This window comes from Falco biarmicus, chromosome 12, assembly GCF_023638135.1.
Source record: "Falco biarmicus isolate bFalBia1 chromosome 12, bFalBia1.pri, whole genome shotgun sequence".
Classification (NCBI taxonomy): Eukaryota; Metazoa; Chordata; class Aves; order Falconiformes; family Falconidae; genus Falco; species Falco biarmicus.
In genome coordinates, this window is record NC_079299.1 from 28,440,858 (window position 1) to 28,467,494 (window position 26,637).

Sequence of the window (26,637 nt, forward strand, 5' to 3'; positions counted from 1 at the left end):
ACAGAGCTTAAAAGAGAGAGAAGTAGGAATGAACTAACCCTGTGACATCTGCAAACATGTCCGGAAAACCAGTTTGCGTTGCTGATTTTGAAGAGCATGCTAAAAAATTTCTCCCCAAGTCAGTGTATGATTATTACCGGTCTGGAGCAGACGACCAGGAAACACTTGCAGATAATGTAGCAGCATTTTCAAGGTAGGAGGGTGATTTCAGGCTGGGGTGGGAGGTAGGGGGTGCAAATTCTGCTTTGTTAGTAGATGTGGTACAATATTAGATTTTTGTGTGTGAACAAAACTCAATTTTTCTGCAACTTCTTTTTAGCAAAAATACTCTCCAGTGACTGATTTTTAGAACAATTGTCATTCCCCTTTTGCTCTGCCACCTAACATTTTCTGTCAAAAAGCAGTCCCTAAAATCCATCAGCATCTTTTTAGCTTTGCCTGTGTTTTGTTCCTTTTGTTAACAAATTCTTTAGAGAGTCCTTCAGCGCCAATGTTTAATCAGCCAATGCAACTGTAAGTTCTACGTTTTGGGCTGTAACGCCAGCAAGCAGCTCTTGTGGTGAGGTTGTACCTTTTGGGTCCTGAGTCAGTTTTGCTTTTTGCTTGTTTTTTGCTAAACTGAGTTAGTCACGCAGCCTTCCCTGGTAAGTGCTTGTGCAGCCTTGCTAGACCAGAGCTGCGTAGCCTGGCGGAAAGGATTTGTGTATCCTGGCTCTGGAGCAAGCCGTGAAAGCTGGGGCTCTGTCCTGGGTGGCCAAGCTGTGCTCAGGGGGTTTCCAGCAGAAGGTCAGCACTTGAACAGGAGATATTGTAAATGATGGGACTACTATAAACCAGTTTTGACTTAGGCTGGCCCCCTGAACTGCTGTCAGAACTGGGACTTGGGTCACCCTTCGTCTCAGAAGTAAAAGGTCAGTGCAACGTAAGTCGCCGTTTGCTGTCAGGCTCGGTGGAAGAGTGTCAAAACTCGCATCAAGTCAGTTGGTCACCCATCCCCTGAATCTGCTGCTGTGCCCCCGGAGCGCTGGCCCAAGCACTGCGGAGGAAAGCGGGCAGCCAGGGGCTGTTCCCTTCAGCCCAGCTGAGCCAGTCGAGCTGCATAAACAGCTCTTGGCTGCTTTTGCCTTCTGGTGCTGCATTGGTGCAGACACTTACCCCCCCTGCACTTGTCTTTGCTAATCTCTAAAGGCTTTCTCTTTAATCCCTCTCAGTCTAACAAACCAAAACAAAGTTTTTCCAATTTATCTTTAGTCTTTTTTCATCCCTACTTTGCTGTTCTGTTGTAGACCAACAATCCTACTTACTGCTCCAGTGGCTTTTCCATTGGCTTAGAGTGATTCAGCTGGAAATCCCCCACAACTTGAAGGCTGTAGGAAACTCGGAGGTAATTCTTTTAGCGGGATCTCAAAGGGCACATTGCTGAGATCAGCGCAGAACCTTAATTTTAGGGCCACATTCAGAAAAACAATGTCTGGAGGAGAAAACTAACCTCCACTGTGACCTCTTAGCTCAATGCAGTAGCCTCTGACACAGGCTGGAAATCTTGTGCTTGGGGCTGCTCAACCACAAGCCGAAGGACTGCTCTGGCTCTGAGGAGTAAATAGGAGCAGCAGGGGGATGTAGTAGTGCTCACCTAATTTTTTTTTCTTTTTATTTTTTAATGCTTCCAGATGCTATGATGTTACTTGCCCTCATAAAGACAAAACAAGATGTTAAGGAAAGGACGCTCAAAGGAAGTGCTCGGAGGCAATAAACTGTAGAAGTAGTGAACCTTTTACTACTACCTGCTAGGGCTAATCATGATTAAGCAAAAGCTGGATCTAAACTGCCCAGAGCCAGGCTACCAAAAAGCTGGGTATGTCTGCTGGCTGTTTAGGTAGTAGCAGCGCTGGATGTTAGCGGTGGGGTAAGAGCTGCTCCGCTCTGAAGCGGTTTCCCACCGCAGGGGCGGATTCCTCTGGTGAGAAGCCCTCCTCGCATCGGGCTGGTCACCTGTGAGCTTCAGGCTCGCCTCATCTTTCCTGGCATCTTCTATCGTATTTTCAACAAGAGGCTCCAGCTTTAGCCATTCAAAACAGCAGAGCTTGTAGGCAAGCGGGAACTAAAGGAGACATTAATTAGTGGTCCCTTGAACAGCCTAAGACATCAAAAAAAATAAAAATTACATTCATCAGGTCCTTGATGCTGTGTTCTTGCTCCTCAGTAGTGCAGGTATAAAGGGGATGGAAGCTGTGTTTCTGTCTTTGCCCCACCCCCCACCCCAGCCCTTTGTATATTTGTCTTCAAGAAAACAAGATCTGATTTCTGTAGTAGCTTTAGGCCATTTAAATATCTTCCCCAAAGGTAGTTAATAAAATCTAAAAGACCTGACAGTGGGGTTTACTCTATTAAATCATCAAACAACTGAACTTGTTGGCAGCCGATGAGAGAGGTCACGGGGCTTTGCTTGTTACCTTCCCATTGCTCTACATCTGCAGCTCTTCCTGGGTGTGCACCAAAACACGGAGAAGCACGGTGATGTGCTGGTGGCCACCCTGCAGATCAGCGGGAGAGCTGGGGTCAGAGCCTGGAACCCAGCTCCCCTGGTGAGACACGTGGCCCCCTCCTTTCCGGTTGCTGCGGTGCCAGCGCAGCTTTTCCTGCAAGGATGGGCATAGCTGCTGCTGGGCGCTACCAGCTTTACCTGTGTGAAGTGGGAAGGGTGCCGGGTTGGAGCAGCGATAGAGCGATTTACAGCTTCGTGGACAAATGTGCTCTGTTACCTGTCCGTAACAAGAGATGATGGTAAAGGTGGTCAGAGTTACAAATAGCCTTATGTAGCACTAAAACCCGAAGTTCAGTAATTCTCAGCATCTCTGGTGCCTCCCTCTACCTGTCTATTTGCAAACTGAAATACTTCCATTAAGCAGTGCGCACTTGCTGCCTGCAGCCAGACGGACCTTATTCCTCTCTGCAACTCCGTGTAATGGGCTGTTGAACCTTTTTGGAAGCATGTTGAGCACGAGGATCCATGGGCTTGATGTCAATAGCTGCAGCAGTTCCCACTTTCTTCCGCTGAGGGACAACACGTGGTGGTGGATTCCTGTTGCCTTAGCAGGTGGGATGCTGCTGCTAACAGTTTGTTAGACCGTGTTTGCAATGGCTTCCCAGCAACACATTGAGAAAAGGTAGAAACCTGGTGTAAAGACTTCAGAAGATTTTGGTTTATAAGACCTGTTCGACACAAGTGACTTAAAATACTATTATTTTTTTTCTTTGACGCCGTTGGAAGAAGTGTGGCCTGACTGTTAGGGTTGCAGGACTGGTTCTCACTGACTCTTGCGTAGTCCTTGTGTCTCTGAGCACGTTACTGTTTCTTCTCCCTGTTCCTGAGTCCAGCTTGTGGGTAAATATAAAGTAAGATGGACTTTAAACCCCCGAGCCACAAAGATCACAAAGTCAGATGACTTTACAAAAGAAACAAGTACGCTGAGCTTCATTTCCCATTGTTTTCCATTGTCAGAAGCTTAGTTGCAGGGTTCAGCCCGACTGAAAATGTTCAGTTTATTTAAATATTTATAGATATATGTCTAATTGTTTCTGTTTAAATGGAAGAGAAGAAAGCACAAACCTGAATCAGAAGCATGAGTTGTTAGCCCATACTTTTGTGGTGCAAGAGTACTCGGTGAGCAAGACTGCTGGGACAGACTGTATTTGGAGAGAAACCAGTGTTGCGTTTGTCTGTGAGCTCTTTATTTTTTGGCATGCAAATGGCTGCATTTATGGAGAAAGAAATGGATTATTATTAATCCCGCAAATGAATGGCTGTGTCAATAGATGCTGCAATACCTTTAGAATGGCACATGCAATTTTTGAAGCAGCACAATCCATACCTATTAGATGAGAAAATGAACGCCCTGGCCTTCTGACAGCACAGGAGCTTGCAGTGCTCTGGGACCTGTGATCGGGTACCAGGGTATGAAAAGTGGCCAGAAGGCTGGTGCTTAAGATGAGGTTAATGCCAGGTACAGTAACTCTCCTCTATCTTCCAGTTCTTCTGGAACTGAGGGAAGACCTGGAGCTCAAATATCAACATCAGTGTGTTCCGGCTAAGGCCAGTTAATTGATTTTTTTTAGTCATAGTTTTCAAATGACACAGAAATAGCCCTGGTGTAAGTGAGGCATTAAGGTCAGAAAAGGTGATTTGGGATGTTAGAGCATACATTATTCCCTATGGCATCTGCATTCACCTCGCATTTGCTCTGTGTCCCAAAACATCGTGTATCCTTCCAGCACTGTGCCGTCTGGCGGTTAAAGTCACTCTCAAGTTGTCAAGGAAGCAAGGGCCCTGAGTGGGGAGCAGTTCTGTGACAAGGTCAGCATGCCTTTAGGTCAATGGCGTTCAAGAAATCAATCTGAAATCTCCCCTCTCGGCATGTTAATGAAGAGGGACATCTGTGTGTGTAGGAACAGGTTTCTGCTAATCTGCTGTGACATGTTCTGCAGCTGGCTCCCCGGCGGCCTTTGGAGATGGTGTGTTTTGTTGTCATATACAAGGAACAGCAGCTGCTTGTTGATTGGTGACAGCATCGACACATACCTTCTGCAAGAGTATTGTCATCTTGCAGCTAGGTACTAAGGGTGTTAAGATGACTGGGCACCTAAATAATTTAAATACTGGTTTAAAAAACAAGGCTGAGAATGTGATTGGGGTCAAACAAGCATGTGAAGTTGTAGGGGGGGGGGAGAAAAGGGAAGGAATGCTTGTAATAGTAAGTTAGATTTCTGTGGTACCTTTCACCTCAGATTCACAGATTGCTGTGAAGAGCCACTGTGTGGATGGCAAGACACCCTGGGAGAGAAAATCCATTTTCCTCAAGCAAAAGCAGCTGTCGGTCAGCCTTGCGCAGCAGTAGCACCTATCTCTTATGATGGGAAGTGGAGCTGTAGGGGAGATTAAGGCAGAAGGGGCTGGAATGGGAATGGAGACTGTGCCAGAGCAGTGCTCGGAAGGGAAACAAGAAGTGCTGCTTGAAAATGTGTTGTGGTTTGAAAACTTCATTTTTCACAGCTGAAAATGAGTGAGGAAAGCAGTGAGTGCTTCCCTCTTACCCAGCTGCAGGATAAGTTATGTTCTGAAACTTTTCAACGTGGAGGGAAAAGGAAAGCACAAGAAAATTACAGATTAGAACACTAATCCCCCCTCCTTCCCTTTCATCCTTCTTTCAAAACAGTGTTAGCTGAAGTTGCTTAAATCAGGAGTCACCTTCCCCACTGCGGCATCTCCCCCCATCCAGCTGGGAAGAAAGATGCACTTGCGACTGCTGATTGCAGCGCGTGAGTGTGGACATGGCTGGAAAAAAAAATGTGGGTGATGAGATGATGAGCGGGGAAAAAAAAAAACCCAAAAAACCAAACCCAACCCATTTTTTTTGTACAAAATATCCAGGAAACATTTTCACTCAAGGACTTGGAGGAAGCAGGTGGTGGGTGGCAGCCTAATGAACGTGTGCTCTGGTTACTGGGAAATCCTGCTGTGGGGTGTCGCTTGCCTGCCACTGGTAAGGGCATTCCCCTGCGGCTTGTCCAGAAAATGCCTTGCTTCAGATGTCCAGCAAACTCAGGGTGGAAACACCCGTGTTTGCAAAGCAAGACCGAGTTTTATTTAAAGAGTATAGTACTAAGGTAACAATCCCTTTTGGCATTTTTTTTTGGGGACCCAGTAAATACTTGGTTATGAGCGTTGGCTTGATGTTGGTTGGGAGGGTGTGACCTTACAAAGTGGGATGGAAAGAGAAGCCACAGAGGACGTTGGAAGAGACATTTATGTTTAAAGCCAGGGGCTAATGAGTGTGAGGACCCCTAAAAGCTCATGGATGGAGTAATTTGATGGTACGTGAAGGTGAGTGGGAAGGATGCTGTTTATTGCTGCTTGAAACAGCATCATTTCTCTTGCATATGCTGTTGGGAGGATTTATATTTTTTTTGCTCTGTTTCTTTTCCCAGCTAAAGGCACTACACAAGTGTTGGTACTTCAGGAGTGACCCTCACGTGCTTTCAGATGACAGTGGTTTGCACCAGATAAAAACCTGACATATTTGGGACAGCAAATAAACTGGGAGGCTGGGGAAGGGGGAGATACTTCACATCTTTGTTTCTGAATTTGGTTATAAACATGAACAAGGTTATTAAAGGATTTTTGTTTTCTTTAAACTTGCTGCAAAAAGATGTCAGAGCTGGGAGAAAGCCTTTGGAATGAGGATTAGGAAGAAAAGGGGAGGAAAAAAAAATGTTTTCTTTGTCCCACCCTTTGCCCATCAGATAACATAACAAACAGATACAATAGCATGAAAGCAAGTCTGAGAAGACATATTTGCAGTGTATGTCTTGGCACTGAATAACACAGCTGACTCCCACAGCTACACATCTCCTTCCAAGCATCATAACTGTCTCCTCCTTGGGGTGCGCTTCCTGGAGAGCTGGCATGGCCCCGTGCTCTAGGGCTTCAGAAATTTGGGTCTTGTCCTTGCTCTGTCCCAGGCTGCTTCTGGAAATTTCTTTTGATCCTTCTATAAATTGAAGAGATTGTGTCTTTTATTATTATCATTATTTAACTTGTCAGTTTAATGTGCAAGCTCAAGCTAAACCACTACTCACTGCTGGAGCAGTCTCAGGGCAACAGTGGCTCTGGTTGCTGTCTCCAGGGCATTCTAGTGCTGAGCAGGCATCAGGTTCCCCAAGACTAGAGCTTAAGCTTTTAATTATTTTCGATAATCAACATTCGATAGCTGCCAGCGACCTTTCGGGGGGAGGGATGCCTCGGTGAGAGGCTGGCGGTGCCCTGCTACCGCTCGGCACCCACCTCTGCGGAGCGGCGGCGCCGGCTGCTGCGTCCCCTCTTGTGGCTGGGGGTAGCGGCGCCGGTTCCAGCCCGGAGGCCGGGAAGCCGCCCGGTTCCAGCGGCATCCCCAGGAATGCAGCCCTTGTAATGAAGGTTTGGATACTGCAGCGTTACTGCAGGGATCGGGGTGCTGTTGTGGGGGGGACAGAAGATAAACCTCACCGCCCAGCCTGACTGCACTAAACCGGAGTTTCAGAGGAAGCGTGGGCTCGATCGCTCTGTGTTGGAGTCGGCTTCCATTTGTACCCAGGCTGAAGCCCCCAGCGGAGGCCAGTGCCCGGCTCTGGGCCGATGTGGCTTCTGGCAGACACGCTGGAGGCCCAGCGAGCTTGGGAGTGGTTCGGCAGACGCTGGACCGCGTCATTCCAGGACTAGATTGTAATTTGCCCTACTGCGACAGCAGTTGTGCTGCTCCGTCTTTTCCTGCACCAAATGACAGTGGCTGGGTTTGGTCTTTTCCTGGAAGTCTGGAGTCCCTGCGGTATGATGGGCTGTCCCTGGGGCCACAGCTGTAGTCTCAGGGACTAAGTGTGGTGCAGCGGCCGGTGAGTGCTGGGGACCGGACCTCTGAGCCAAGCGACTGTCTTTGTGCCAGCAAAGATGCGGTGCAGGGGGGTTCTGCCGCCCCCCCCTGAGCTGAGGAAGGCCAGGGCAGCCATCCTGCCTGCCCGCTTCTCAGGTGGCAGCTCGTTTCTCTGTAGGCTTGCTGCAGAGCCCTGTAGCACAGGGGCAGGGAGGGCTAAGCTTGCCGGTGAGGCTGGTTTTAGCCAAAACTCCCATGTCTTTTGGCTCCCTAGTCCATAGAAGGAATAGCTGGGGGGGTGGGGGTGGGTGATGACTTCTGTTCCTGCACACCCTCTGTTCTGCCCCAAGGCTTTTGGGGAGTCTGAGACTCGCCATGAACCTTATTATTTTGCAGCTCTGGTCTTTTCTTTCAGATGGTAGTAGCCAATAATGTTCAAAGGCTCTTTGTCTCTTTGCACCTTCCATGGACTTTGGTTCCTCCTGGGTTTGTGGGTCTTGCTGAAGCTCTGGGTCACGTGATGAGGTTCTTGCTCTAGTCCCAAAAGAGCTTTCACAGTGTTTCTCCTCACAGCAGGAAAATCTGGTCTTGCCCATTAGTAACTGTAAATAACCCCAACAACGCAGACTTTTTATTCTTTGTTTGTCTCTGTGTCAGATGGAAGCTGTACCCTCGGGTGCTCAGGGATGTGTCAGTAATGGACGTGTCAACCTCAGTCTTGGGGCAGAAAATCAGCATGCCGGTCTGTGTGGGAGCAACTGCTATGCAACGCATGGCTCACACCGACGGGGAGACAGCTACTGCAAAAGGTAAACCACGCAAAGTCCTCCCCACGGTGAGTTAGAGAGGAACAGAGTAGTACTGTGCCTGCTGGGTGTGAAACCCGGCTTGGTTTCCTGCTCCTGGTGCTGTGGCCAGGATGGGTTTGAGTTGCTGCTCAGAGTAATTTGGTTTATTTTTGGTTTTGTTTGTCTGTTTTCCTTTGCATGTTTTGTGTGTGGGCTCTCCCTTGCTATGAGACAGGGATGAGGAATGCAGTATGAAAGAGAGGAACCATTTGTAACAAATACAAAATTGAAAACGACATCTATCTATACAGCTTTCTATACATCCTATAAATATAACTCCATATATTGTCACAGCAACGTTCTTCCTGTTACAGAACTGCTTCTAGAAACTCAAAAGCCTTTGCTTGTCCAGGAAAAATGCTTTGAAGAGAGGTCTTTGAGAGCGTCACAGGGAGTCAGTGAGCTAAGGGCCCCCCTGGGCTAGATGCTGCACAAAGATGTTGCCAGTGTGGAGGCTGCAGCCTAAACGGCTGCAAGGAATGAGAGGTTAACCAGAATTCAGATGTGAAACTGTTTCCTACTCCTTTAACCCAAGCTGCAGAATGACACAAAATCTGAGAAAGAGGCCATGTGGTGCACCTATTCCACACAAAGGTCATCAGGCTACGCATTTCAGTGCTCCAGCACTGAATGAAAAAGGATACAAAACCCAAATAGGCAATACTAAAAAAAATTAAAAAATAAAAAAAATAAAAACCATCCTGTGCGTGAGTGAGCTATTAATCTAACAGTGTTTCCATGACCAATGCAGCAAATGCCAGTGTCAAGTGAGTCTATCGGCCCTGCAGTGGGAGCTGATCTCAACTATCATTACAAAGCCACGTCCCTACAGTGTGCACCGTGGTGGGCTGCAGCACAGATCCAGCAGCAATCGGTACAAGCAGATTTCTCCAATTTTATAGTACGTTTGGGGATAGGTTTTTCCCTTTCCCGAGAGATTTATTAGGAAGTCCGAATTTGATGCCTATTGCATTTGCCGGTGCTTCCACAAGATGGAGCTCGAATACCTTGAATTGGTTCGCGGAGTCTGGCGGGCGCCTTGGCGCTGTCCTGTCTGACAGCTCTCCTGGATTATTTCTGGCCCGGGTTATGCTGGGAGGAGACTCTGAAGCGTTATAGTGTTAACTGCAAACATAGTAACGCTATGTTAAGAGTGAGATTCAAAACACATGAAATTCAGGACGGTCCTTAGCAAAAATTCCCACTGATGCTACAGCCCAGCCACATTTTAAGGCATAAATTTTATAATGGCACGTGAAGTTGAGTGGTACAACTAGACTGACTACCAGAGCTGGGTTGTGGTAGAGAATTTTGGAATTTCCTGATTTTTGTGCACTTACATTTCAAAACTTTCACATACATTCATTGCATTTAACATTCTTGGGTTTTCAGGCTGCGGGAGCTTGGTGTACTGGCAACGGCACTGGCAGCGGTTTGAATGTGCAGTCAAACATACCCATTGGAGCTGGCAAATTTTTCATCACTTGCAAAAGACAGCGTCATTAAAATCACACCCCCTGTATTGCTGTAGCATTTCTTGTAGGGGAAAAAAAAACCCAAACAAACCAGCTTTGGTTTTGTGATCTGCGAGAGGTAGAGAGGGGTATTCAGTGCCAAGCTTTTGGTTTGACCTTATATAAAATGACAGGGATTAACTTGAAAGTACATATTTGGCTTAAAAGTTCTTTTAAACTTGAGATATTCAGGATCAGGGGGTTTTGCCACATCCAGCTTCTTTTAAACTCTGTGACACTTCTGCGATATAGGCGAGCAGATTGTTGGTTGCTTTAAACCACCTTTTGCTTCAGCTGCACCGATTTACACAGGCTAAGAAAGTCTGATCCGCAGTCTCGTGGCTTTTGCAAAGCATGGTGTACCTTGTAAGCTTGGGTTCTGGCTGAGGCGTGTAGGAAGCGATGTATATGGTAGTGCCTCTGCTGTTGAGACAATCCTTGAAAAGCACAGTGGGCGGAATCCTGCCCCTTCCCAGCCAGGGAAGCAGGTGAGCATGTGTGTGCCCGGGCACTGCTCGGCGGGTGCGGCATGTCTGCCCGGTTGGGGTTAAACCCCAAGAGATAATCTTGGGTTTGCACCATCCTTACCTGCAGAGTGCTGGTGCAGGCAGCAATAACAGCTCCTTCCCCCAACTTTTTGTGTTGTGAGATCTGACACCTGATCCTGCCAAGGAATTCCCTTAAGCAATGGTGCGTTTTGCTTTGAACTGCTCTGCTATTCCTGCAGGTTTGCCCACACGTTGCAATGTAAATGTTCTCCTTAGGGACAAGGGCATGTCATGGTGTCTCTCACTGCATAAAACTCCCTGTCCTCGCCACTCCTCCCTTTGGGGCTTGTCAGGGGTTTGGGAGCTGCTGCTCCTCAAGGGATGCTCTCCTGCAGAGGCCAAGCTCCTTGGAGAAGACCGTGCACCTTACCCAGAATAGGGCAAAGTCTGGCAGCTTGCTTTAAACACACCTTCACTCAATTCTGTTTCATTAGTAAAGGATCTTCTTTTGGAAAAATGTTCAACTGTAATTTTAAAAGTTGCCAGTGACAAGCCATCCAACACAACGTAAGTTATTCCAAAGGTTAAGTAAGTCCACTAATCAGAATAAACTGTAATCATGATCAAGACTTGTAGAGCTTCAAATCCAAATGTTTGATTTACTTATAGTTCTGTTAGGAAGAATGTAAGGGAAATAATAATAATAAAAAAAATCCATATAGTCTGTGATAAGGCTGCTCCTTAGGGTTTCTTTTACATGTCTAAATGGACCTGGAGTCCTTGCTTATAGGGAAAGATCTTTTGTCCTTGAAACAATTTCACAGACCTTGGCAGCTGTCCTAGTTTTTCCAGGTCTTTCTGCAAGAGTATTCCCTAGCATTTTAGCTGTAGTTCATCAGTGCATGTGGCAATTTTCCAAATAATGGATTTTCTGTTTGGTAGAAACTGAAAAATTGGGAGGAAAATTGTTTTGGGATAACTGAAATGTTTAATTTGATCCAAAACACAATGTTTTATTTCATTTTCCTACTAGCTAATGCTTTTAGCCATAGTTCTGTTTTGAAATAAAAGTGTTAGCTCAGAAGAAAACATTTCCATTCTGAAAATATCAACACATGACATTTTGACTTAGGTGAATTTTTCTTGTCCTTCCTGCTCCAATTTCAACTCTTTCAGTAATATTTGCCAAATTTGATGAATAATCTTAGCCACCATTAAAGAGCAAAGAGCTGTTCTCTAAATATTTCTCAACGGAACTCTGCTGATTCTACTTTTTTTTCTTTGCTTGTCCATCAGAAGATTCACTGTCCCTCCACACAGATATTTGCCATCCCAACTTCATGTAGCGCTTGCAGACTAGTGTGATCCCTGTGTTGTCTTCAGCCAGCACTCCCCGCAAATGTGATAGTACACATGTTCCTGTAAATAGGACACACTTTCAAGTACACTGAAACAAAATCCTGTGCACCATCCAGCTGCTTAGCAAGAACTAGCAATTTTTTAAAACCTTAATTGATTATAAACAGATATGTAGCATTATTTTACCAAGATTTCTGTTCTGTTTATATGGCTGCTAATTACATAATGCTCCCTTGCTGACCAGTTGCCTTCTATTCTTGTGGTTTAGCCCAGAAGCAGTATTGCAATACCTGACTTCTCTCTGACTTGCTGAAAATCAGGCTGAACAGCCTGACTGTTTTCTTGGCCAGATCTTTTGAAGACTTTGAATGATGGTTGCCTGGATCTGATGTTTTTACGTTTACCATCTGCTCTTAAACAACTTCCTGAGCTACCTCTGACATCAGAAGGGTTTCACCATCACCTGTGATGTGACTGCACCATTTGCTTTGCCAAACAGAGAATAGGAATACTGACTGAAAAGCTTCCCCCCCCCCCCCCCCCCATTTTAGTTGAGTTACTGGTAGCTCTATCGTTTCCACTAGAGAGGGAGCAAAACACCTTTGTCCCTTTGGCTTTTAACAGACTTCTACCGTACTTTTGGTTTGCTTTGATGCTGCTGAGCATCTGAATTTAGGTTCCTTGTGCTCATCAGAGATACTGGTGGCTGTGAGCTCTTGCTTTTTGTGTTCAGCCACAGTGAAAATAGCAGGACTTTGTACCCATCTTTCACCTGTTACCTATGTGGTGTTCCAAAAAAAAAAAAAAAAAAAAAGTTAATTTTGAGGTATAGATACTCCAGGGTCATTGAAAGGACAACATTCACATAGAAAGATATGGACTGGACTGACCTGGCCCTGACTTCCCCCAAGAGACTGGCATGGCCAGGGGATTTTCTGATGCAAGTGTACGCAGGCAGTCTGGTGTGATAGCCCTCCTAGACCAATGAGGTTCATTTTGGCCCTGCATATCTTTCCCTGCTGCCTCCAGCTTTCCTGCATAGCTGACAAAAAGCATTGTGTCAACAAAATAATCATAGGCACAACTTGCACGCCATGTTTTGTAAGGGGCAAGTGAGGTAAGGCTGGGCAGGGGATTTCTCAGCCAAGTGCGTTTCATCAGAGAGCAATATTAAGTACTTTAAACAACTCTGTTTCTTAGGAGATGCAGCTCCAAGAACATAGCTACTTCTCTTGAGAAATACCACCGTGCCAAAAGGACATTGCATTGATCCCAAGTAATGTCCTTTGGCCCCTAACTTGGGGACGGTGGATTCACTGGTGGATTCAGGAAAAAACGACCACAGTGGGGCAGATTAGCTGCCATGCTTCAGAGATGCCCCTGAAAGGGAAAGGATGGGGTTTTGCACAGCTACAGAAAAACAGCAAGTTCCTATTCCCATGCAAGATAATCCTGACAAAACAGGCGAGCTTAAACTGGGCTTTTCTCCAGTGTCCTCCCCTGAAGTGGGTTGCCTCTGGGTTGCCCACAGGGACAAACTCCATACCCTTTCCAAACCACTTAATGAAATGATGTCCCATCAGAGCGGGGAAGGAGGCTGAGGTTTCAGGATAAAAAAAGGGCTAGAAAAAGCATTATTGCTCTGTTCCTCTGTGGACTTCCCAAGTGGGTCCTGTGCCATGGTCGGCCTTGATTTGTTGCTATGTAAAATACTTCAACTGAGTTGCCCAAGAATGAGGAAATCCCCATTTTACCAAGGTTTATGTTCCCTTGTGAGAAGGTATGTCCTTGCTCGTGGCTTCCCTGAGCTCTAAGTACAAGCAGGTAGCAGCGGAGCTGAGAAACCTGCACTAGCTCAAGGCAGCCGTGGAGAAAGGCTGTGAAGCTCCCCTTTCCTAGGGACCCGACCATATCCCAATTCTAGTTACATTTGGCCCTGAAACAAGGTGGAGTAAAAATAACTCAAAAGCTTTATTGTCCTGATGTTGAAAATTTCCCTGGCCTCCTGTGTGTGGCTAATGCTATGCTCTCTGTGCTGTCATTGACCTCAATGGGAGCCCGCAGTGTGTACAAAGGTAAACGTATGCTTTGGGCAATGCTTGGCATTAAAAGAAGACCTGGGGTGGAGGGAAGGCTAAAAGCAATCTGAAATGGCATGAGGAAAGGCTGGTTTACAAAAATCTGATGTTTAAACTCTGGCAAATGTCACATATTGCTGCAAGAGCATCCCTCGGGAATATGGACCTAGTAGTACTGAATTGTAATAACAGAGGTATTTGCAGCACCCCACAACTGACCTGTAAAATACAGTTGGAGGAAATTAATTGCTTCTGTTTTCTTCAACTACAGCTAAATGTGCAAGAAGTGGGGGTATATTTTTGCCAAAACCTGATGTGAGGTAGGAAAACAAACAAACAAAAACCACCTTGGCAATACTTCAGGACTATGTATATGTTTTTGAAAGTTTAGAAAATTGTCAAAATAAACTTGAACATTATAAAGATAAAGCACAGATCAACCAAAACTGGAATGTGGAATCTCTAAAACTTTGAAAACTTCTGTGTGTATGAACTTTGAATTTGACTATGTAGATCCAAAATATGCATGTTGAGCTGGTGCTTTAGCAGAGAGTCGTTAACTTTACAGGACAGACGAGGGGAATTTTGTGAGTATGCTTTCATGAAAATGCCATAACCCAGTTTGGGATGGTTGAACTCCGATTGAACCAAACTGCTTAAATCTAATCTTAAATGAGAAAATAATGGGTTTATCTTATTGTTACATATGCAGATGAGTTGAAAGGATACGGTGGTATATTGTGTTTTAAATCTTCTGTTCACCGAATATATTTTATTGTGAAGTTTCTGTTTTAATTTTTGCTTTTGCATCTATTCTTGTGTCCACAGGGCTGTGGAGGTAGATTTGAGAATAAAATTAAGAATGGAAACAAATGGATACCTAAAGGCAGATTGAACCATAACATTTACTTTTCCCCCTTACCTGATCTGAGGATTTCGCAGTTGCTGGGTTAGCAACTCTTCCTGTCATTCATGAACGCGTATTTGACAGAGCAACAGGAATGCAGAGCCCTTGTTTCTCAGCATCACTTAATAGGCTTGATTGGGCAAATCACTTATTATGGGATTTGTGATAATCCACCACAGCTGATTTTAACAGGACTTTAGCATTCAGTATGCATGGGTTCTTCAGAAGAAACTCACTTCTAGGTACTTAATTTGTGAGAGGGAACTATTTTCAGTAATTTTAAGGGGAGGAATGAAATTACTACAATCTAGAATTTTGGGTCATTGCTACTGTATTTCTAATGATTGAAAACTGCCTGGTGGCCCTGGGAGGGTGTAACCAATTTGTTTGAATAAGCTGTTCATAAGTTTCTACTCTAAGAATCTTGTAATTCTTATTTAATAAAATGTTGTCATAAAGACCACTTCTTAATTCCTCAATGGGCTGGAGATGATGTTTTGAAACAGAGGTCCATTTACATTAAAAATATGCATACTGCGGTAGACCAAGAAAAATAAGGCTTTATATAATATTTTTGAGCCTTACAGTGTGTTTTCCTTTATTTTACATTAAGTGACAGATTACTCCAAAAAGAGTAAGTGATAGATTCATAAAAATAAAACTGTATGAGGTTAGCTGGGTTGGAAATCACGCCTGGGGAGGCAGCCAGCACAGAGCCTCTGGGTGCTTGACCCCTTCCAGGAATGTTCGATGACATTTAACCTTGGGATTGCCCACACCTCAGGAGCCGTTTCACTCCACAGTTTCTCAAAGGTAAAGGAGGAGAGGCCACGACACGTTGGGCATGAGCACCCACGCCTTTGGCCTCAGCAGAGACTTTGTAGACCTGCTCATTTTTGTACTTACTTTGGGGTATTCTGGGTGGGGACTGCTGCTTGGGGCATGTTTCTGCCACTTCCAGTGAGTTCAGAACTTCTGGTCCCTGTTGGCAGCAGCGTCAAACTTTACGTGTGGGGTCACACAATGGACGTGGGGTTCCTCTCCTTCAGGTGATGGGACAGCAAAAGCGTTGAAGCTAAGAACAGTGGAGATCCCCCCTCGAGTCTTTAAATGAGGTTGTCTGCTGGACTGTGTCCTTCTGTTTTATTATGCCCTGAAATGCCCTGTAGGGATGACAACAGGCATTTACTAGAAGAGCACTTCAAGGAACACGGGTTTAATGCTAGTGAAAATTTGGGGATGGGAGCAAGCAGCCAAAATGCCGTATCAGAATACTCAAGGGAGTGTGCACGGCAGTGGTGAGGAGGACTGAAAGGCGATGTTGAGAACGACAGATCTGAAACACTGATCTGCAGCAATATGGCAGTGTTCAGAAAGCTGGAAGTCTTAAATTATTTTTTATTATTATTTTAGATCATTTAAAATTGTGCATGTGTGTGTGTGTCCTTAAATGTATGTGCCAAAATTTCTGACAAGTGGTAGCCAGACACCAGGGGCTTACAAACAGGCTCCCCAGGATAAAGAATCATTAATATGGGTTAGGCTTAGTTTGGTTATAATATTATTTCCACTATTGGAGCAGGGATCATCCCAAAGAGCGCACAGAGAGCAGTCACCAGAAATTTGCCTATAAACACAGAGAATAAGCCAGAGAGTGCTCCCAGCAGCCCACCGCTGTTGGTGACTGCTATAAATGGAACATTCCCTGGAAGGCTGAAAAATATGTTGTCACCGAGGAAAGGCAGTGTGAAATTACATGCACCGACATGCTCTGGTGAGCCATGTGCTCCTGTTTAGAGAAGCCTCTGTTTTGGATAATCTCAAATATAACTTTTGTTCCTCCAGCCTGCCAGGCAACGGGGACAGGGATGATGCTGAGCTCCTGGGCCACCTCTTCCATTGAAGAAGTGGCTGAAGCGGCTCCAGCTGGCCTTCACTGGCTGCAGCTTTATGTGTACAAGGACCGGGAGGTTACCAAATCCCTCGTGAAGCGTGCAGAGAGAGCAGGCTACAAAGGGATCTTTGTGACAGTGGACACGCCGTTCCTCGGCAGGCGCTTTGACGATGTGCGCAACAAGTTCCAGCTTCCTCCCCACCTCAGGTAGATGCTCTCTGGTGGGATGTGGGACGGGCATGTGGCAGTACCATGGTCACTATCAGGTGCTGTGTGAGAAACTTCTCTGGCACAAGGAATTTCTTCCATTTCTTCCAGGTGCTAAATGCTGCACTAGGTGGTAACACTGGGGAACCGAGCACATACCTTGCTTGGGCTTGGGCTATAATCTGCTTTGAGTCAAAATTAAGCTTTCTTGGCTGTTTTTGAACATGAGGCTGCAGACTGACAAAGTTGGAGAGATGGGACATTTCTTTGTACATCAGTCAATATATATTTGGACATTTTCAAAACTCAGCTGCACACAGCCCTGTGCAACCTGCTCTATCTTTGAACTTGGATCCAGCTGCAGAGCTGGCTCTGCTCTGAATGGAGGCCTGGATTAAGTGGACCAAAAGTCCCTTCCAACTGATGTAATGGTCCCTTCTATCCGATGTTATCCCATGACACCACGCTGGGTCCCAGGGTCATGTTGCTACTGAGCACAAAGCCCCTTTCCAAGCAACTTCAACTCTTCTTTTACTCAAATACAGAAAGTATTTCTCAGTATCAGTCTTTCTAAATTCTCCATGAGGGCAATTTCTACCCTAGCATGTGTTTTGGAACATTTTCTGTATTTCAGAGAAATTTGTGGCCTCAAAGTTGACTTCAGCACTAATTCTAGTTCCTCTCTATTGAAGGGCCTATGCAGCATTTAATTTCGAGAGAGTTACCCAGCGGTGGTGTCAGGGTGCTGATTTCACTAGCCTTTTGCAAATATAAATTGGTAGACTGTAGAGACCACCCTGATAAACATATGCTGAAATGCTGTCACAGTGTTATCAGCCAAGGTCTGGATGGAAGAGTGTTTAGTGGAAGGGATATCCAGGACCTGGGTTTGTAATTGGAGCTAAAAATCTTGAGATGCTTGCAGGTAGGTCTTGATAGTGACCGCAGTTTGCCATGGCATATGTTAAGGTTACTGTGTTTGCTCCTATTCAGAGCTTGCAAATGAACACAAAAATGGAGGGGTGGTGGGAAGGATAGCTGAACATAGTTTGAAGCTGATTAACTTTGATTTTAGTTCTGGGTAAAAGCTAGTTTTAACATTATCAATGGATCTGAAATGTTCTTCCTATGTGTCCTGACTGCTATGTTTTACTTTATACATATCATATGTAACATACAAGGCAAGAAATATCCTGAGGTCTTCCTTCTTTTTCATAATGCTCAAACTGAAGGTAAGCCATGGGACTCTGCAATGAATCTCATTCTTCACCTCGCAGGCAAAAAAAACTCCAGAGCTTGAGATGTTGGATCTCCCCCATACACTTGTACTTGAAGCTAATAGATGATATGATGAAGGTTGACAGAGCGGCCTTAACTCTGCCAATGATTTCTGTGTTAAAGTACAATCTTATGAGGAAAGCAGCGAAAAACAAAAAATCCCTGACACATTTAACATTAAAATGTGGTACACTGGTATGCACTATGTGGCCTGTATAGTAATCCTGCTACAGATCTGTGATTGACAAAATTTGATCGAGACATGCTGTTATTTTGAAAAAAAAAATATCTTTAAATAGCTTTTTTTTTTTAGTGGCAGTATTGTTTTAAGGCCTGGGGTTAAAGAGTCTTTGAATGTGCGTCAAATAACCCAAAAATATTTGAGTGAAGTGATGGAGCATTTCTGAAACACTTTGACCCCACCTGACCAAACTGTAACAAAGTTTTAAGTGAACCATGTGAAATAATATGAAGCTGGAGTAATCTTTAAAGGTTCAAATTAATCACTTTGGATTTCACAATGACATTTAGACAGTGTTTTGTTGCAAAGTTGGTGGTGAAACTCTCCTAGCATGGGGCTCTACTCAGTTAAGTGATAACTTTTTCTTGGCTTCAGGTTTTCAACAAAGTTTCAAAGCAACAACAAGGTGCCATTGTGCTCCGAAATGTATATAAGGCAACATTCATTCAAGTGTTGATCTGCATTTTACAGGCCAAGAAAAACAACAGTTATTTATATAATCTTATCCATGGTTCTGTTTTTCTCTGGGTACCCCACCCTCCACAAACCAACAGCTGAAAAGCTGGATCTTGCTGAGAGTCTGCTCCTTTCCCATTTTCTTTTGGGCTTGGAGCTGAACAGAAAAACCATGTGAAATGCTGCTTGTTGCAGGCATGAAATCAGCAGTGAAACTAGCCAGTTTCCATGCAAAAACCCCTGTGCATTTCCCAAAATGTGGAATATGAGTATAAAATACTGCAGTGTGGAACGAGACACTTTCCAAAGAACAGAGTTATTGGCCTCGTGTGGGACACGGGTGTCCTTGGCGGTGCTGGTGTTGCTGATGGTGGTTTAATGCTTGAGAGCACTCGGGACTACTTCAGCTTTCTAGTACAAGCACAGCCTGAATTTCTTTTATTTGCCCTCCTTTCCCCTTCTTCTGCTTTGTCTGGTAAGTTTGTGAACTCTTGGTGCAGGGGCTGTCACTTACCATTCAGTTCCTAGAACCAGTGAGATTGATTTGGTGCTAAAGAGTAAATAATAGCTAACGTTTTCATATGAACTTTGTTTCCACCCCCTACATTTTATAATGAAACATACAAAAAAGACACAAGGTTAACTGGCTGGATGTTGGTCTTGTTGGACAGATGAAAACTCTGAATTCTTTGCAAGGCTTCATGCAGATCTGTCTAGTTCATGTAGTCTAACAAAATCTCCCTTCCTCCCTCTTCCTTGCCACCTACCTTATCCCCTATTCCTCCAGTAGCTGAATCCCCTGAATTTGAAAAAAACGAAAACCAAAACCAAATTTGCTGCATGAAAGCTAAGGGGATTATTGCTTATAAGTAGAGGTGCCCCTCTTGAATTCAGTGGCTCCTGGGTTATGTCAAGCAAAATGATGTTCTCTTCTTACATCTTAGCCTGTACCGCTCAAGGGTCTGAATGCCCTACGGCCTCTGGTGCATTTATCCTCACAGTGCTCCTGGCAGATACTGTTTTATTTTTAAAATTTCTATTTTATGTTGAGAAACTGAGGCAAAAGGAGTGGCTAAGTGTCATGGCCAAAGTCACATGAGAGGTCTATGGGATGACAGATTCTTGAGTCCAAATCAGTGCTCTGACTGCTGGGTTTTTCTCCTGATTTTGGATTTGATGCTGAACCTTTAGATTTTGGACTTTATCCTATATTTTTTCTGAAAGAACTTGTACTGTTGCCTTGGGTCAGGGAAACTTGCACCAATGTTATCAAGTGCTTTGCTAGCCAAAGGTTACAGCTTACTAAGGACTGTGATCTGACATGCTGGGGTAGGCTTTTTTGCTCCTGCGCTGCAGTACAGCAACATTTTAACATAGGTATATAGAATGCTGGCATTAGGGGCTGATTCATGGCTCCAATGAATCTTTCTCAGACTATTTTTCTGTGTCTTTTGTTGTTTTAGATTAAAAAACTTTTCAAGCAGCGACCTGGCATTCTCCTCAGGGAAAGACTTCGGAGAAAATAGTGGACTGGCTGTGTACGTAGCTGAGGCGATTGATGCAAGTGTCAACTGGAAGGACATCAAATGGCTTCGAGGGCTGACCTCACTGCCCATCGTTTTGAAAGGAATCCTCAGAGGTGTGTAGCTCTGCTGTTTACCACAGGGGAGGTGAGGCATCTCTCTTGCATAGGCACCAGCAAAGGAAAAGTGCTTGTGCTGAGGAAATTTCTGTAGAATCGCATAGAATTGCATTACTTTTTAATGGCAAGCATCTGCTTTGCTGATACAGAATATGATGGGATGCATGTTCATATTTCTGTGATGTGTTAAGTCGGGAAGATTTGCCAAAGCAGACCCAAGCAATCAGAAGGAAAAAACATTCTCTCCCTTGTGTGTGGTTAGGAACCCAGGAACGAAGGCATTTGCAGAAGCAGTTGCTTAAATAAAGTCCTGGAGCTGCCAGATGGCTTGTATAGCTTTGCTACATGGTGTGTCTACCTTGATGTTCAGTAGGTAGGGACCAGAGCCACTGGTCACTAAACTGGGAAGTTGGTGAGCTGGCACTGCATCAGTTATATCTGAAATCAGATACAGCCAGGAAGATTGAACTTGCTCTGTTCATTGTGCCTGTAAACTCTGATCCGAGTTGTATATAACTTAAAGGAAAGCTGGATTTCCATTTTGTCAAAAGAGCACTGAGCACAGTGGAGCACTTTCATTTAAGTATGGATTGTTATTGTAAACATGCCAGTAATTTTGGCTTGGAGAAAATCATTCAGCATAAATAATTTCTTAGTGATGAGCTCCAGAACATGGTAGAGAAAGTGAAGGCTAGCAATGGAAGTGGCTGCTAATCCAGACTGATAAAATCTGCTTCAATATTTCAAATTACTTTTCTGGTCTTATTGCTTAAAGACAAAACTTTTTACTGTTCGGACGTGGGGCTTTGGAAGGATTAAGCTCTAAGGTAACTTTGCATTAGCTGGCAATGTTTGGGTTTTTTGTTGGGTTTTTTTGTTGTTGTTTGTATGTTTGGGTTTTTTAAATGATGACAAGGTTTCCCTCATCATGGTGTCAATAAGCTCGCAGTTATGGAAGGGCATATCTTGTTTTGTTTTGTTTTGTTTTCTAGCTGATGATGCTAAAGAAGCTGTAAGGATTGGGGTAAATGGTATCCTGGTGTCGAATCATGGAGCACGACAGCTTGATGGGGTCCCTGCAACTGTAAGTACTGGTGCTGATATGCCTGGTTTTGTCTGCCTTTTAGCTTCTTGTTTGCTTTCTCTGAACACATGCTAGCTGGAGAAAAAATCTGTAAATATGTGTTATCCCATTATCAGCAATCTCCCTCTGCTTCTCCATGTAAGTCACATCACAGTCTTAGACACAACCTCCCCTTGGTCAAATCAAACAAGAAACACAGGAGGGCTTACGAGTGGCTGTTTCTTCAGTCTACCTGGGCACCTTGTCCTTGGCTGCAGCATCCTGCATGGAAATTCAGAAGAGCTGTTTCAGATAGAGTATTATTGTCAGTTAAATTATTAGAAGTAGGAAAGTCTTTAAGTAATTTTTTCCAGTCTTCTCTTTTACTTCCTCCTTCTCATCCTTTTTTGAAAACCCCTTGTTGCCGTTTGCAGCACACTGAAGGTTGTACTAGAGTTGTTTTTCCTTTTTAATATTCTTCAGAGGCTTCTGAAAAATTACAGAGCTACAGAACAGCTAAAGGCAGCATGAAACTCTCCCTTTTTCTCCTTTCAAACGTATTCACCTTTGGAAAAGGTACAGACTGGTTAAATTACAGTTTTTTCCTTTTTCCTTTTCCTTGTCGTGCTACCCTGTGCCTTTTCCAAAGGTGAAAGGGATTTGAGAAGTTCTCAACTGGCAAAAAAGAAACAAGTAAGGGAAAATGAAAAAGTGTGTGTTCAGGCTGAAGGAAAACCCCCAAAATTCCAGTCATCACTCATCTTGCTTCATTTGGTGTGGGAAAGCTGCACAAGTAAAAAGAGAATGAAAGGGAGGAGAATCAAAGCCCATTTGTGACTGTTTCAGTATTTCTAATGTGTCCTTGACAAAAACCCTCCTGTTTTCCATGATGGTTCTTTGAAGGGAGAGAGGTAAGCCCCTTTTTCACTGCGGCACATTTTGCACATGAAGGCTTGTATGTTTGGCTCTGCTGTCCACTGGCATGCCCCGCTCCACTCCCCTGGAGGACTTCTCTCTGTTCTACTCCAGGGCAGCTGTGGATTTCCCCAGCTGATTTCCTTCACCCACTGATTTTCAGAGGTCTTCACTTGCACCCAGTGATCACCTGGTTGTGTTGGCTGGTTCTTTGCTAGCCAAGCCCTGTGTTGAAAAGCCAAATGCCAGCACAAATGGTTTTCGAAATGGTTAATGAAGTTGAGACATTGTCCTCTGAATCGAGGCATTATCCTCTGAGATGCTTTTGCCTGACTGTCTCCAGGTACTCCTGGGGACTGGTAAAAAAAAAGACCTCCTGATGCCAGGATTTCTCCAGTTTCCAGAGGGAGACTGAGGGTTTGTTTTTTTTTTCAAATGTGATTTTGTGTTCCTGGAGAGTGTGCAGCTATTCAGTTTTAGACACCTGAAGGGAAACTGAATTTTCAGAGTGTGGGTGCCTAATACTTCTGAAATTAATTGTTCTTTAACTTCTGTCCTTTTTATCTTCTTGTCACCTTTTAAGAATGTCTTCCCCAGTTTCACTAAGAATATTTTAAAATCTTGGCCAAGCCTGTGTGTGAAGTAATCCAACAGGAAGAATGTATGAGGATATTAAAAACGTAATTTTGAGGAATAAGAAAGCTCAAGAAATATTAATTAATTTTTAGCCAGCTGCAGTAGAACAGAAATTACACTTGCCAAGTACTTGTTTTGAGTTATTCCTTTGCAACACCACAGTGCAGTGGAGAAGGCACTAGTAAAGCTAATGTGTTCACTGGATTTCATTGTACAAACAACTACATTTCACAGTTCAGTTTTCATAAACTAAATATCTGTATCAGATCATGCAAAATGTTTCAGTTTTAGAGACATAATAATTTGTTTTAATTTCATGGTTTTTCAGAACGTGAGCTGAACCCAAGCTGGTTAATATTTCTAGTGTTTAGTTACACATTGAAGAAACCCGAGTTTTAATTATGGTTTGCATCATGCTTTAGTTATTATAGCACTTTAATGTTGGTACAGTTTGTCAGGATGTAGAAAGTGGTCTCTGTATATGGAAATAGATCCAAAATGTGTTTGGCAAAAGAGCAAAACCAAAGGGAGGGGAAAACTCACAGCAAGTGCCAAACTTCAAGAAAATTTTAATCCAAATCTAAAAACAAACTGCACTTTCAAGTTGTTTCCTCCTCCCCATGTCCTAGTCATTTTTAATCCATTACAAAGGAAATGAATTACATCCGTATTTGAAACACAGGAATTTTTTGTGCCTTTTGTCTTACTACCACACTGTTTCCACTCTCTTTAGTACTTCCCTTCCAGTTTTGTGTATTTCCTGATTTTCATGAATAGGAACTATTTAGCCATTATAGGAACTGTTGCCCTGTAATTAATGCTTGAGGCTTGCATGGTGGAGCTTGAATGAGCTTCAGGAGGCTCATCTCTTCATTGGGACCTCTTAAATGATGTGGACATGTTACTGAACTCCATGGTTAGTTACTTGTAACTTGAGAACAGTAAAAACCCTTTGCCCCCTTACCTTTACCACTGGTGTAGGGGATAAGTACAGCTCAGTGAAAGTAACATACATGTGCATCAAAAGAAAGCATTTCCCACCATGCTCAAAACTCAGAGGAAAGCTAATTTTTTCTCATATGAAGAAGCTTCCTCTAGAATTATTCCTGTAATCAAGATGCATTTTCAAAAGGAAAAATATAGCCATACAATTTTTTCAGCCATCTCCAAGTTCCTTGGGGCACATGTTTCTCTTATTCGATGTCTATAGGTACAATGTTTACCTCTAGGCTTCTGGATGCTAGTTTGGCCTTAGTATAACTGAATAATAAATTTAAACTAGAAAGAGAAGATTACTTAATTTCATCCCCAAACTAGTGAACACTGGAAGTTTGTTGGGTAATATCAAGGAAAGGCTGCCTCTGTGCTTGCTGTTTCTGCTGTTCCTTAGAAGTATCTGATATTGGCTTGTGTTGGATGCATGTCATGGGATCAGATGGCCATTCTGTGTGACCTTGCTGCTTCTCCTTTTATTTATGTGACTCTCTAAATAAATTTGACCTTTGTATATATCTGCTAACATGCTAAGTCACTGCTGGTTTTCAATACAAAGCTGTGTTATTTGTGTATGCAGTTAGGCATGCAATTGTTCATTTAGCTTCCTTAAAGCTTGGATCCTGTATGTAAGAACCCATTAAAAAAAAACATTACAGAAGCTGACCAGATGTATTCCTGGTTTCACTCTTTTAGATTGATGTCTTGCCTGAAATCGTTGAGGCTGTGGAGGGGAAGGTGGAGGTTTTCCTAGATGGTGGTGTAAGAAAAGGCACAGACATTCTCAAAGCACTAGCTCTTGGTGCCAAAGCCGTATTCATTGGAAGACCTCTTATCTGGGGCTTGGTTTATCAAGTAAGTCAGAAAAAGCTCAAATTTATATTTTTAGAAAACTAGGCTCCCTGTTTAGGCTTAGTGTATGCACATGTGTGTATATGTGTGCACATAGGAGGGTGTATGTGTGATGGTATCTGAGTGTGACTCTGTATATCCAGACCATCTAATTTAAATTTTGCTGACAAGTATGCAGGAGTTACGGTTGTGCATAAAACTTCGTTGGCACATGTATACATGTCTGTATCTACACACATGAGCTATATGTACACATACCAGTACATATTGTCTCCTAATCTCCTAGGGTGAAGAAGGAGCAAAAGAAGTTCTCCAGATGCTCAAGGAAGAGTTTCGCCTGGCAATGGCACTGACAGGTGAGACATCAGTGTTTCCTCTCAATAATCACATTTTTCTCATAGCTTTCATTTGCCCTGGGCAAGATGCTACAGGAACTTATGGAAGGGAGATGGAAATATTTTCAGTATCAGATTAGGCTGTGGAGAAATGGGAAAAGGACTTGTTATCCCTGTCTTATAGATGGGGAACAGAGTAGAATAAATAAAACCAATAAATATTTTTTTTTTCACAAGGAGAGAAATAAATCCATAGAAAAGTAGTGGCAAATCCTCCATCACTAAGGGGTGGATTACATCTGACAGAATGTACATTTCTAAGGGACAGAAAAAGAAAAGGCTTAGTAGAGTGGGATAGAAAAGGAGGGTTTTCAACTGACATGTAACTTCTCCTCCAGGATGCCAGAGAGTAGAAGAAATTGGCAGGACACTGATACGAAGACATCAAGTATTGTTTTCCAAGATTTAGGTCTGAAGACTATTGCCTCGTGTGTTGCCTGTTGTAAAGTGTGCTACCAGGCAAAAATCAACTGCGTTCACTCTTTGGGCCTCATCCTGCATTCCTGACTGGGAAGGGGTGGTCTGCAGGAGATCACTTGTTTGAAGAAAGTACTTGAAGCAAATTTTACAGGTGTTTCTGTATTCTCCTAGGCTCTTAAGGAAAGCTGCTCTACTGGGAGGTGTGATTAAAGATGAGCCTTTAGAAAAGACCAACATAGTAACTTCAAGGTGTTTTGCAACAAATGCTATTGTTAACTTACACTATTAGAAGTAACTTAGCTGTTGAAATGAAACTATAGACACAACTGTTTTGATAGCAATCAGCTATCAAAATACAGAAATTTAAAAAGTAAAAGATGCTTCTCCCTCACTGTTTAGATAAACTTGTGCTGAGATTAAATCTTGCTTTCTCATGAACGTAGTGTCATTTCCCTAGTGACTGTGTGCTATTACTTTATAAGCATGTGGTCTTGTAGCATGTAGGCTGTAGGAGCTCAGAGAACTCTGTTGTAAAGAACTGAACAGCAAAACAAACTTGGGGAAATTCTGCTGTTCAAGTGACACCAACCGCTTTGCAATCAGACAACTGTTATGTACGTGCATCAGGTACAGGTCACATTCTTGGCTGCTGCAAATCCTTGTAGCCTATTGCCTTCACCAAACTGTGCCAGCTGCACCCAGTTGCAGCTGAGTCACATTTTCCACCTGGATTCATTTGCTGACAGTGGCAAGTGAAGGCTGATGCTACCTGGGAGTCTGTAGGATATGCAGCCATCTGCAAAAGAGAAACTTGAATAATTGAGGTATTAACCCATGACTTGGGAAGATCCTAGTGGCTCTATTCACTTCCCATGAACACCCTTCAGCCAGATAAATCATAGTGTTATTTACTCTGCTTGTGTTGAGAATACAGAGACATACAGGATCTGCTCCCCTATTCTCTGAACAATCCAAATATCCACTGAATTCAGGAGAAATTTTGCAACTGTTAATAATGAAGGAATAGCTTCATACTACAAAGTGAGCA

General features: G+C 43.7%; 1 protein-coding gene across 2 annotated transcripts; it reads left to right on the forward strand.

The window, feature by feature from the left end:
• HAO1 (hydroxyacid oxidase 1) lies at positions 1-26,027 on the forward strand. 2 transcript variants are annotated; one of them, XM_056356789.1, is made up of 8 exons: positions 5-193; positions 8,061-8,212; positions 16,443-16,698; positions 20,137-20,312; positions 21,308-21,399; positions 24,619-24,777; positions 25,061-25,130; positions 25,508-26,027. In XM_056356789.1, exons 1-8 carry the CDS (start codon positions 57-59, stop codon positions 25,576-25,578), a joined length of 1,113 nt encoding a protein of 370 aa, XP_056212764.1. In that variant the 5' UTR covers positions 5-56; the 3' UTR covers positions 25,579-26,027. The 2 variants fall into 2 exon arrangements, with proteins under 2 accessions (XP_056212765.1, XP_056212764.1); XM_056356790.1 differs by lacking the exon at positions 24,619-24,777 and having other exon boundaries at positions 1-193.
• The last annotated feature ends 610 nt before the right edge of the window (positions 26,028-26,637 follow it).

Coding starts and splice junctions, on each gene's coding strand:
- HAO1 (XM_056356789.1), top strand. CDS start 57: ATGTCCGGAAAACCAGTTTGCGTTGCTGATTTTGAAGAGCATGCTAAA. Junction 21,400..24,618: donor TTGATGGGGTCCCTGCAACT/GTAAGTACTGGT, acceptor TCACTCTTTTAG/ATTGATGTCTTGCCTGAAAT. Junction 25,131..25,507: donor CCTGGCAATGGCACTGACAG/GTGAGACATCAG, acceptor CTTCTCCTCCAG/GATGCCAGAGAGTAGAAGAA.